The 12,737-nt window shown below is 43.1% G+C and overlaps 2 protein-coding genes across 2 annotated transcripts; both read right to left on the bottom strand.

Moving 5' to 3' along the window:
• Positions 1–2,963: 2,963 nt before the first annotated feature.
• Positions 2,964–5,784, bottom strand: LOC140489120 (ferritin heavy chain, oocyte isoform-like). The gene is made up of 4 exons (XM_072588355.1): positions 5,683–5,784; positions 4,045–4,191; positions 3,352–3,477; positions 2,964–3,110 (listed from the first exon to the last, which is right to left on the bottom strand). Exons 1-4 carry the CDS (start codon positions 5,782–5,784, stop codon positions 2,964–2,966), a joined length of 522 nt encoding a protein of 173 aa, XP_072444456.1.
• A 4,177-nt stretch (positions 5,785–9,961) lies between these two features.
• On the bottom strand, positions 9,962–12,263 carry LOC140489011 (ferritin heavy chain, oocyte isoform-like). The gene is made up of 4 exons (XM_072588241.1): positions 12,162–12,263; positions 11,105–11,251; positions 10,376–10,498; positions 9,962–10,129 (listed from the first exon to the last, which is right to left on the bottom strand). Exons 1-4 carry the CDS (start codon positions 12,261–12,263, stop codon positions 9,983–9,985), a joined length of 519 nt encoding a protein of 172 aa, XP_072444342.1. The 3' UTR covers positions 9,962–9,982.
• Positions 12,264–12,737: the final 474 nt, after the last annotated feature.

Here is a 12,737-nt window from a genome sequence, read left to right as displayed (position 1 = left end):
CCTCTCCGAAGAGTCCACATCCTTTTGGTAATGTGGCGACCAGAACTGTACACAGTATTCTAAATGTGGCTGAACCAATGTCGTGTACAATTTTAACATGACGTGCCAGCTCTTATAAAAGAACAAAGAACTTCTTTGAGATCAGGACTAAAATTAAATTAGTTCCTTTGCTTTGTGTTTTTCCATCTGTTCACTTGTCTGAATAATTTCATTTTGATCATTAGTTTTGTTAACAAGCAGAAGATGTCACCTTTTATAAAACACCGTGAATTGTCTTTCTTGGTCAGAAGTGGATCACTTTACACCTTCCCCTCAGTGTCCTGTATCTGACAGTCTTGCCCACTCCATTAAACGTTGCAACATTCTGCTCTCATGGTCATGTGTCACCTGATGTCGAGTCCATCATTTTATTGATGGCCCTTCATTCCTTCATCTATAACATTGATAAATCTCATGAAAAGCTGTTTCCCAGTACCTCTCCTTGGGGAGAGTAATCAGATCTAGCTAAGTTTTAATTCACTCACAATGAAGGTGCTGATGGCTGGGCCAGCATTTATTGCCCACAGCACAGTGACTAGCACTGCTGCCTCACAGTGCCAGGAACACCGGTTCGATTCCAGCCTTGGCTGACTTTCTGCATGGGCTTCTTCCCACATTACAAAAACGTGCAGGCCAGCTGAATTGGCTATGCTAACTTGTCCATAGTTGTTCGGCGCATTAGTCAGAGGAGGGTGGGTTACTCTTCAGAGAGTTAGTGTGGACTTGTTGGGCCAAAGGGCCTGTTTCCATACTGAAGATAATCTAATCTTAACTACCCTTATCAAGCTGGTGGTGATGATTTGCCGCCTTGAATTGCTGCTGTTGTCTATGTGGTGGAGGTAGACCCACAATCCTGTTTGGGAGGGAATCCAGGATTTTGACTCAGCAACAGGGGAAGAACAGTGACATAGTTCCAAGTCAAAACGGTGAGTGGCTCAGAGGGGAACTTGTAAGGGGTGGAGTTACAATGTATTTCTGCCCTTGTCCTTCTAGTTAGGAGTGGTCATGGGTTTGGAATATGTTGTCTGAGGAGCTTTGGTGAATTCCTACAGCATTTGATCGATGGTACACCTTGCAGTTGCTAAGTGTCAGTGAATGGAAGGGAAGAATCAAGAGGGCTGCTTTGAACCAGAGGGTGTCAAGATCCTTGAGTGGTGTTGGCACACTCCCTGCTATCCTGACTTTGACACCCCCTCCCCAAACCAATTCCCCACCTCTCCCCTGTGATCATGTGATTCCCTGTTAACAACATAATTCAGGTGGCAGCTTTGGCTTTTCGCAAACTGACACTGATAATGTCCATCCACCAAGTTAAAGGAGTAGTACATATCAACATGCATGCTGGGAAACACTACCTCTGCACTGATGACTATAATCACATCAATAAATTCCCTTGGCGTATCAGTTCCAATAGCAACATTCAGAGCCTGGTCAAGCCTGTAAAATGGACCATCTCAATTTGCACACTGGGAAGATTGGAGAAGAACATTTGATTTCAGTGTGCGCAAACTCAAAGCATGTATGCATTTTCAAACCCAAAATTACAGAGGCGGTGGTAAGCATCAAAGTTGACATTTGTGTTAGACATCAGCACAAGAATAACATTTTAAGATAGGGAAATGTTGTCTTTTCTTCCCCTCCAAAGACAAGCACCTACCCCATTAATCTCAGTTCCAGCTGAGAAAGATGAACAGCATAGCCTTAAGATGGCTGAGCAGTCAGTGACCAAGTTACTTTGTGCCCCACTTATTGTATAGTGGGCTGTGTGCATCCCAACCAAGATCAGCATTCATCACCCATTAGTTTTCCCTTGAAGTCAGACTCCCCCCTCAGCACATTATAGATAAATAAAAAGATGCTGATTTCATGTAAATGAACAGAAAAAAAACATTTGGAACTAATTCCTGCAAATGCTCCTTGGGTCCTATAGCTTTCTTTGCAACAGCTGCCCTCAGTAGTTGACAGCACTGGATTGTGAGAGCAGTAAGCAAAAAGAAGAATTGCTACATTTGTCCCACATGGGACAATGTAGGCACTGTTGCATTTCCTCACGTAGAGGAAATGTATTAGCCAAGTAGACTAGAGACACTGATGCCAATCAAAAGCAGAATCTTCATTCCTCCAGCATGGAACGTGGATAAGAGAGAAACCATTTCCCAGCTTGGGAAAACCACCATATAGCAATCAAGCATCACTTATCCAAGAACAAAAAGGTAGTGTAGTGTACCTTTGAGCAAGATATTCAAATGGGTTTTGCAAGGGGGTCATAGTGGATCATCTACAACGTCAGAATCTAAGCATTAGTATTTTCCAGCAATTAGTTTTAAAGTCTGACAAATCAGTTGCACAAGAGTAATTAATATTTCAGGTCCAGTGACTGTTAACTGACTTCACTCCACAGATGTTGTTAAACCCAAGCTTTCCCAGCTGTGTTTCTTCCTGATTTCCAGCAGCCAATGTTTTTTGCTTCAATTTTCAAAGACCTCTAAGCATTGACACAACTGGTGTACTCTGAGCAATCATTCAGACTCCAGACTATTGACTAGAGTCTGTTGCTGGAAACTTGTTCCAGTGAGCATGGGCAGATAGTGAGCACTGCGTACAAGCCAAAAACAAAAAAAGCATTTAATTCCACAACTGCTTTCCAATTGAGAGTTGCTCACTTAATCCAAATGTCTCTCCACAGACCAGAATAACAACACTGAGCAAATTACTGGGATAACTCATTGAAACAAGGTTGAGAGAAAAGGATTGAAATGATCAAATGTTAAATATCAAAACCCCAAGAACCAAATGAAACGAAGAAATTGCACAAAACAGTCAGTTCCATGGTGAACACTATTTTAATTTTGTGCAAAGAACAACCAAAGTCATCCACTGGAATGAAGTCACCATGTCCAACAAATGGAGTCCTTGAATCCCACTCAGCTCAGGCTGAGCCTGTCAAACAGGTACTCTCCCAGGCCATTCTCAGGGGCTCCCAGTCTCTTCAGGTTGGTGATGTGATCTCCCAGCTTCTTGATCATCTTCACTTGCTCATCCAAGTAGTGCCTCTCCAGGAAGTCACACAGCTGGAAGAGGAGACAAAGATTAGCCTCAAGGAACAAACCATGCACCTGAATGTGACATCCCATTACAGACATGACCATCACCACCACATTGTGGGGAGGGAGGGGGACAATCAGGGATGCCTTCTGAAAAGGCTTCTGGATTTCAGCCTGTAGGAGGCAGGTAGATTAGATTTGGAATTGTGCCCCCAGGGAGTAAACAGATTTCCTTCCAAACTTGGAGAGAAAAAGATGAGAAACTCACATGAGGGTCAGTGTGGCCAGAGGAGAGTTTGTGCAGATCCAGCAGACTCTGGTTCACATCCTTCTCCATCTGCAGAGCTCTCTGCATTGCCTCCAGACCATTGCCCCACTCATCCTGCTCTGGCTTCTGGACCAAGGGAAGTCAGGAGAGAAACAAAAACAGTTCATCTCAGACAGGTGGATCACAGGCTACATCAGATCAGTCCATTATTCCAAAGAGTTACATTTTACTGACTCCTTTAGATTTCGCTGTTCCCAGAGCTTAAAATTTAGAAGCGTACCATACTGTGAAAGCACATTTTGAAAAGGTATAATCCAAATGTAATTCCTTCCTTTATTGTTCTATCCCTTTTGATCAGCCCATTAGAAACATCTTGGAGATGCTGCTACCTTCCACCCCTACGGATTCTCTCATTCTTACCACTGAAGAGGGGCCTTGGAATTGATAGCTGGAGGTTATATAGTTTATCATTCTTACAAGAGAATGATTCTCTCCATCCAGTATTCTGCATCATCCCAATTACCTATTGGGTTTCACAAGTGCAAAATAGTCTCCAATTCAGTGCATTGCTCACCAATACAATCTCCAATTCATATTGTATTTATTCAGTCTTGAGGCTCAACAGAATGACTGATACCAGTCAATTGGAGTTCACACAAAACACTGGAATCTCCAAAGTTTAAAGAAGCCAACCTTGACATCCTGCAGGAGAACTCTGCCTCCACGTTTATTCTGGAATGCCATCAGTTTCTCAGCGTGTTCCTGTTCCTCATGGGACTGCTCCTTGAAGAACTCAGCAAAGTGACGCAGGGCAACATCATCCCGGTCAAAGTAAGAGGACTGCAAGTGGAGATAAAGTGGGAAGAAAGCATTACTTTCATCCTTGGCACAATCAGAAAGTGACCCATCCACCATTTCAATTCCCTTCCAATTAATTGAAGTGCGTGACAAAAGCAGAATGTCATCTGTCAATTGTGATCAGACTAGCAGACATTGTGACCTCCCAGACAATCAGAAAAAAAACAACACACTAACTGCAACCTCTGGCCTGTATCTTAGGGAGGCAGTGTGCTAGTGTGGCAGAATACCGAGAAGGTCCTTATTGGAGACAACCATTAGACATCCCTGCACTGCAGGTTAGGAACATTCCTGCTCAGTACTGGATGCTAGAGATCATTGACCAACTGAAACAGGACATGAACATGACTAACAGGCAGAGATCTCAGTCAGCTACCCGATTACCAACCTCACCCACCTGAATAACCACACTGTCCTACTATCTACTCTGCACAGAATCTGGACTGTGCTTTTTTCACATTTACATTTCAATTGAAAAAAAAAGTGCCATTTAACCACCTTTCCTTACAATAAGTAAACTCACTTCATCTTCAACAAAAGACAACAGCTTCATTATTTGGACAGTTTTTAAATTCAATACATTTGGTTTAGAGAAAGGTTTTTGAAAAACATTGATTTGTTATGGAGTCAGATGTACAGCACATAAACAAACTTCACTCCAACCTCATTACCCCATCCAGATATCCCAACCCAATCTAGTCCCACCTGCCCATATGCCTCCAAACCCTTCCTATTCATATACCCATCCAGATGGCTGTTAAATGTTGCCATTGTACTAGCGTCCACCACTTCCTCTGGCAACTCATTCCATACACATACTACCCAGAGTGGAAAAGTTGCCCCTTGGGTCTCATCTTTCCCCTCTCACCCTAAACCTATGCCCTCTAGTTCTGGGCTTCCATACCAGAGAAATGGCTGGCAATCCTATCCATGCCCCACATGATTCTATCAACTTCTGATGTCACCCCTCAGCCTCCAAGACTCCAGGGAAAGACAGCCCCAGCCTGTTCAGCCTCTCCCAATAGCTCAAATCCTCCATCCCAGACAGATAACATCTTTGTAAATCTTTTCTGAACCCTTTCAAATATTTTTCAACATCTTTCCAATAGGAGGGAGACCAGCATTGAACAAAATTCAAACAGTGGCCAAACCAACATCCCACACAGACTATAAAAGAGAATTAAGACAACACCAGCCTCCACAGTCAGGAGGGTAATTGCCAGTGGTTACACTATGCAGAGTTACAATAAAACTAGGGACCCTCACTCAAAAGGCCAGTTATAATTTAAGAGAATTCTAACATTACAACAGGGCTTCAGGGTTAAGTGCATCCAGGGGAAAAAAAAAGAACCAACAACAATCTCAATATATTGAATTTGCTCAAGCATATGACCAAGGAAATTCCTAGATGCTCCAGACAGTTATATCACAGTCACAACATTAAAATAGAACCTTCAAGACCACAAGCCTCACCATGGAGATGTAAACATAGGAGGAATAGAACTCCAGGTTGATCTGCTTGTTAACAGCATCCTCACAGTCCTTGTGGTAGTTCTGACACACTTGGGAGGCCATCTTCACTCTTCCTGCTCACTATCACCTAGACAACTACAGACACATACCTCACTCCTGCAGGCATTTGAATTTATCCTCCAGGGAGAGGTCTCACCAATGATGATTGACAATTCCTGACAGCCAATCAGGAATCACCCATGAACATAGGCCCCCAATGAGAGAGAGGGGGTGGGTGTGTGAACCAGAGCTGATCAGAGGTGTAGATTAGAGTCAGGTCTGGATGATTTTCTGTGATTGGAACCACAGGAGGTCACTCAGCAGAATCTCAATCAGGTCACGGTGAGTTTGTGTCCTTTTGAAAGAAATAGATTTGGATGAGGAAAGGTTTTCAAGTATTCTTTCAAAATAAAGTTTGTTGTGACCAACTGCAAGAGGGGCTCAAGGAAGAAGGGGAGTCAGTTTCTCAGCCTGTTGTGTTGGAAATGGGAGAGAAAGATGTGCAGTTTTCAATGGCGGGGAGTTCAGAGTCGGGGGTGGGGGTGGGGGTGGGGGTGGGGGTGGGGGGGGACAGTGTAGTGACACGGGATAAGCTGTTTAGGACTGAGATGAGGAGAAATGTCTTCACCCAGAGAGTGGGGAGCCTGTAGAATTCTCAGCCACAGAAAACATTTCAGACTAAAAGATTGAATGTTTCCAAGAAGGAGTTATGTACAGCTCTTAAGGCGAAAGGGATCAAAATGTTGGATGGAGAATGGGAAGATGGTACTGAGTTAGATGATCAGCCATAATCATATGGAATGGTGGAAGGGTGAACAGCTGACTCCCATTCCTTTTTTCTCTAATTTTATGTTTCAATAACCTGGGTAGTAAGGGTCTTGTAGCATTGGGGTAGTGTGCCTCTGTCTGGGCCAGAGGGTTTGAGTGCCAGACCCTACCTGCTCCAGAGGTGTCTGATAACATCTCTGGACAGGTTCATGAGAAAACAACTGGGCTGAATGGCCTCCTCCTGTGCCATAACAATTCTGTGATTCTGTGGATGATCTGCATCTGAACAGTGTTTCCCTGCCTCTATCTCCTGACTGACCTTTCTGTGGATTGTCACCTCGCTGTGATGGAGAGCCTCGAGTGCCCCATTGAGTCTGAGAGAGATACCTCAAGAGGTTTCCACCTCCTGGCAGGGCCACCCAGGATGGTAAGGTCAGAGGGGAGGATCCCGGTAAAGTGCAATGGAAATCAAATCCTCAACGGCCATCCATCCAGGCAGAAGATATTTGTCTGCTAACCACGGGGGTGGGTAAAGGCTATAGCAGGAGGGAGATCACAAATCGACATTTCCTTGCCACTTGAGCTGGCTCTACCTTCTGTGAAGCACCGTGTCAGTGTTGTGAGCTGTAATTTTGTGTGCTTGTGCATGTGTGTGTGGATTCACTATCCTTCGTGTGAAGAAGCCATTCCGAACATTATCCTGGACAGTTTAGTTCTAATGTGAAGATTCTAATCCCATTCCACATCCTCAGTTCTATTTGACCCATTGTGAAGAAACAGTTCCCCTCTATCTACTCTGTCAAATCCATTTACCACCATAAACATTTCAATTATGCTCATCCCTTAACTTTCTACCCTGAGGAATGTGGGCAAACTGTTGATGTCATTTAACCAGCTCTTTATCTCTGAGTTCATTCAGAAATTCAGGGCTGCACTGTTAATACCAGAACTGAGCACTCCAGATGTGGTTGAGCCAGAATTTGACACTTTTACAAAGAATCTCCATCCATAGGGATTTGAACCACTTTCAGATCAGGAGTAATATTAAATTAGTTCCTTTGTTTTGTGTTTTTACGTCAGTTCACCACATTTCTATCCAATTGTCTGAATAATTTCATTTTGATCATCAGTTTTGATAACAAACAGAAGATGTCACCTTTTATAAAACAGTGTGAATTGTCTTTCTTGGTCAGAAGTGGATCACTTTACACTTCCCCTCAGTGTCCTGTATCTGACAGTCTCATCCACTCCATTAAACTTTGAACATTCTGCTCTCATGGTCATCTGTCACCTGATGGAGAGTCATCATTTTATTGATGGCCCTTCATTGATAACATTGACGAATCTCATGAAACGTTATGGCTCCCAGTGCCTCTCCTTGGGGAAAGTAATCAGATCTTGCTAGTTTTAATTCACTCCCTGGCTGAGGGTGCTGTTGGCTGTGCCAGTATTTATTGCCCATCCTTAATTACCCTTGTCAAAATGGTGATGATTTATCTTCTTGAATTGCTGCTGTTGTCTATTTGGTAGATGTAGACCCACAATCGTGTTAGGTCGGAATCCAGGATTTTGACTCAGCAACAGCGGAAGAATAACAATATATTTTCTGAGTCAAAATGGTGAGTGGCTCAGAAACAAACATGCAAGGATGGAGTTGCTATGTATCTTCGCCCTCTTCCTTCTAGATGGGAGTGGTCATGGGTTTGGAACATGTTGGCAAATTCCTACAGCATTTGGTAGATGGTACACCTTGCAGTAGTTAAGTGTCAGTGGGTGGAAGGAACGAATGTTGGTGGCTATTGTGCCAATGAAGTGGGTTGCTTTGAAGTGGAGCGTGTCAAGAGCGTGGAGTGTTGTTTCTACACTCCCCCTTATAAAGACTGACAACCCCTCTCCCAAGCCAATTCCCCATCAATGATCACGAAATTCCCTGTCAATGAAATCATTAAAAGGTGGCTGCTTTGTCTTTCCACAAACTGATGCTGATAACATCCATCCTCCAAATTAATAGATTCAAGCCCACAAATCAAAATGCACACAGGGAACCACCACCACCTGAGAACTGATGAACATAACCAAATCCATAGATAGCCTTATCACTTGGAGCATCATTTCTAATATCAACATTCAGAGCCTGCTCAAGCCTGTAAAATGGACTCTCTCTGTTTGCACACTGGGAGATTGGAAAAGAACATTTGACCGAGCCATGTGTGCCAACCTAAAGCACATTATGCATTTTCAATCCCAATAGTATTGACGTGTAAAGCACCAAAGCTTACATTTGTAGCAGACATTTATGGAATAAAAATGTAAATGGGAAACACTGTCTCCCCAGTCCCCAAAGACACCCACCTGCCCCATATATCTCAGTTCAATCTGAGAAAAAAAAAATGAACAGTGTAGCCTTATGATGATTAAGCAGTCATAACCGAGTTATTTAGTGACCCCCTTATTCTATCATGGGCTGTGAATATGATACACCTGATCAGTACTAGTCACCTGTTCTATTTCTTAGGGAAATGTGTCAATGTCACAGTGACTCCACACTCCATGCAGAGTATAGTTGAAGGAGAGTTGATTTCATGTAAGTTAAAAGGAAAAATAATTGGAACAAAATCCTGCAAATGCTACTCTGGTCCTAGAGCTGCCTTCAGCATTTGACACCCCTGCATTGCAAGAGCAGAAAAAAAGGGAATTGCTATATTTGTCCCATGGAGGTTAAGGTAGGCACTGTTGCATTTCCTCACAGTATAGTTATTAGCCAACCAGACTAGAGACACTGATGCCAATCAAAAGCAGAAACTCCATTCTCCACCATAGAACGTGGATAAGAGAGAAACCATTTCCCAGCTTCGGAAAACCACCATAAGTAAACAAGTATAGCATATCCAAGAACAGTCAAAGGTAGTGTACCTCCAAGCAAGATATTCAACCTTGATATTCTTGTAAGAGGAGTAATTTTAGATGATTGGTTAAATCAGAATCTAAACATCAAACCAAATAGCGGGAAAACAGTAGCTATTGCAAGAAAAAAAGAAATCAATATTTCAGGTCTAGCAACTGTTCTCAACTGATTTCACACCACACATACTGCCAAACCCAAGTATTCCCAGCAGGTCTTCTTCTGGAGTTGCAGCAGCCAGTTATTTGCTTCAGTTTTAAAAGGCAGATAGTGAGTATTCCTTACAAGCTAAAAAGCTTAAGCTGTTGAGCAATTCTCATAATTGGAAATTCCACACTTAGTCCAAAAATCCCTCTACACAGAAATAAAACAGAACAAATTATTGGGACAATCATCGAAACAAGGTTGAGAAAAAAGGATTTAATAATCAGCTGTTAAACATCAAAACCCCAAGAACCCAATGAAACTAAGTAGTTACACACAGTACTCCGTTCCATGGTGAACACTATTTTAATTTTGTACAGAGCACAACCAAAGTCATCCACTCGAATGAAGTCACCATGTCCAACAAATGGAGTCCTTGAATCCCACTCAGCTCAGGGTGAGCCTGTCAAACAGGTACTCTCCCAGGCCATTCTCAGGGGCTCCCAGTCTCTTCAGGTTGGTGATGTGATCTCCCAGCTTCTTGATCATCTTCACTTGCTCATCCAAGTAGTGCCTCTCCAGGAAGTCACACAGCTGGAAGAGGAGACAAAGATTAGCCTCAAGGAACAAACCATGCACCTGAATGTGACATCCCATTACAGACATGACCATCACCACCACATTGTGGGGAGGGAGGGGGACAATCAGGGATGCCTTCTGAAAAGGCTTCTGGATTTCAGCCTGCAGGAGGCAGGTAGATTAGAATTGGAATTGTCCCCCCGGGGAGTAAACAAACAAATTTCCTCCCAAACTTGGGGGGAAAAAAAATGAGAAACTCACATGAGGGTCCATGTGGCCAGAGGAGAGTTTGTGCAGATCCAGCAGACTCTGGTTCACATCCTTCTCCATCTGCAGAGCTCTCTGCATTGCCTCCAGACCATTGCCCCACTCATCCTGCTCTGGCTTCCGGAACAAGGGAAGTCAGGAGAGAAAAAACAGCTCATCTCAGACAGATGGATCACAGGCGACATCTGATCAGTTCAGTATTCCACCAAACATTGCAAGAGTTGGATTCCAGGCCAATTGTTTTACTGACCCCTTTAGTTTTCACTGTTCTTTGAGCTGAAGACATTTTAGAAGATCCTACTGTTAAACTGTTTTAAGATACATTTGTATTATACTATCTAAAAATATGCACCAATGGTGGTAATTCCTTGCTGTACTGTTCTATCCCTTTTGACCAGCCCATTAGAAACATCTTGGAGATGCAGCTACCTTCCACCCCGATGGATTCTCCCATTCTTACCTCCGATTACTAGGGGTGTTGGAATTGACATCTGGAGGTTATATAGTTGATCATTCTTACATGGGACTGTTGCTCTCCCTCCAGTATTCCGGATCATCCCAATTGCCTATTGCTGTTTCACAAGTGATAACTAGTTTTTTTTAATTCAATGCATGGTTTTGGTGAACAATTTATTCAAATCTGGAGACAATAAACAGGTTGCGTGATACCAGTCAATTTGAATTCACACAAAATAAACCTTCAAAAGGTTTACAGAAGCCAACCTTGACATCCTGCAGGAGGACTCGGCCTCCACGTTTATTCTGGAATTCCATCAGTTTCTCAGCGTGTTCCCGTTCCTCATGGGACTGCTCCTTGAAGAACTCAGCAAAGTGACGCAGGGCAACATCATCCTGGTCAAAGTAAGAGGACTGCAAGTAGAGATAAAGTGGGAAGCAAATCTCAATCTCATCCACGGTTCAATCAGAAAGTGACCCATCCCACCATTTTAATTCACTTCCAATTAATTGAAGTTAGTGACAAAGCAGAAAGTCATCTCCTGTGACTTTTGGCCCAAATAACAGACATTTGGATCTCCCAGAACTGAAGATCAAAAACCCAACTGCAACCCTTGGCCTGTCTCTTAAGGAGGCAGTGTGCTAGTATGGCACAGGACTGTGAATGTCCCAGTTGAGGACAGCCATTAGACATCCCTGCACTGCAGTTTGAAACATTCATGCTCAATGCTGGAAGCTGGTGAGGTCATTCACCAACTGAAACTCAGGACGTGAACATATTGATTAACATGTGAAGTCTCAGTCAGCTATCTCATTACCAAGCTCACCCATCTGAATAAGTATCCACTCTGCACAGAATTTTTGTAAATCATTCACATTGCAATGAGAGAAAGTGCACCATTTAACCACCTTTCCTCATTCAAAGTTAGGTTATGAAAAGCTTACTTCAACAGAAATAGCTTTTATTAGGACAACTTTTAAAATTAATATTTTTGTTTAGAGAAGGTTTTTCAATAAAGATGAGTCATAACCAACTAAAGAGAATTAAGACATCACCTGCCTCTGCAGTCAGGAGGGTAATTTCCAGTGGTTACACTGTGCAGAGTGACAATAAAACTAGGGACCCTCACCCAAAGGAGGGTTATAATTTAAGGGCCATCCTAAACAGGGTTTCAGGGTCAAGTGTGTCCAGGGAAGGGGACAAGGACAACAGTCTCAACATACAATTTGCTCAGACATATGACCAAGGAAATTCCTAGATACTCCATATAGTTACATCACAGTCTTAACTTTGAAACAGAACCTTCAAGCCCACAAGCCTCACCATGGAGAGGTAAACATAGGAGGAATAGAGCTCCAGGTTGATCTGCTTGTTAACAGCATCCTCACAGTCCTTGTGGTAGTTCTGACACACTTGGGAGGCCATCTTCACTATTCCTGCTCACTATCACCCAGATAACTTTAGACCTGAACCTCTCTCCCATAAGTTCTTGTATTTATCCCCCAGGGACCATCCAGGGAGAGGTAGCACCAATGATGATTGACAATTCCTGACAGCCAATCAGGAATCCCCCATGAACATCGGCCCCAATGAGAGAGTGCGGATGTGTTAACCAGATCTGATCAGAGGTGTAGATTAGAATCAGGTCTGGATGATTATTCTGTGATTGGAACAGCAGGAGGTCACTCAACAGAATCTCAATCAGGTCACGGTGAGTTTGTGTCCTTTTGAAAGAAATAGGTTTGGATTAGGAAAGGTTTTCAAGTTTTCTTTTAAAATAAAGTTTATTGTGACCAATTGAAAGAGGGGCTCAATAAAGAAGGAGAGTCAGTTTCGCAGCCTTTTGTGTTGGAAATGGGAGATTGGCGCCAGGACAAGGAAATTATAACAGGAGCAGAA

Source organism: Chiloscyllium punctatum, chromosome 18, assembly GCF_047496795.1.
Source record: "Chiloscyllium punctatum isolate Juve2018m chromosome 18, sChiPun1.3, whole genome shotgun sequence".
NCBI lineage: Eukaryota > Metazoa > Chordata > Chondrichthyes > Orectolobiformes > Hemiscylliidae > Chiloscyllium > Chiloscyllium punctatum.
This window is presented reverse-complemented; position numbering and strand designations above follow the sequence as displayed.

Bases quoted from the DNA above. Each gene is read 5' to 3' on its own strand.
- LOC140489120 (XM_072588355.1), bottom strand. From the start codon at position 5,784: ATGGCCTCCCAAGTGTGTCAGAACTACCACAAGGACTGTGAGGATGCT. The intron at 3,478-4,044 runs GTTGGCTTCTTT...CCCTTGGTCCAG, and splicing joins TTCTCCTGCAGGATGTCAAG to AAGCCAGAGCAGGATGAGTG. The intron at 3,111-3,351 runs GTGAGTTTCTCA...CTCCTCTTCCAG, and splicing joins CTGGCCACACTGACCCTCAT to CTGTGTGACTTCCTGGAGAG.
- LOC140489011 (XM_072588241.1), bottom strand. From the start codon at position 12,263: ATGGCCTCCCAAGTGTGTCAGAACTACCACAAGGACTGTGAGGATGCT. The intron at 10,499-11,104 runs GTTGGCTTCTGT...TTGTTCCGGAAG, and splicing joins TCCTCCTGCAGGATGTCAAG to CCAGAGCAGGATGAGTGGGG. The intron at 10,130-10,375 runs GTGAGTTTCTCA...CTCCTCTTCCAG, and splicing joins CTGGCCACATGGACCCTCAT to CTGTGTGACTTCCTGGAGAG.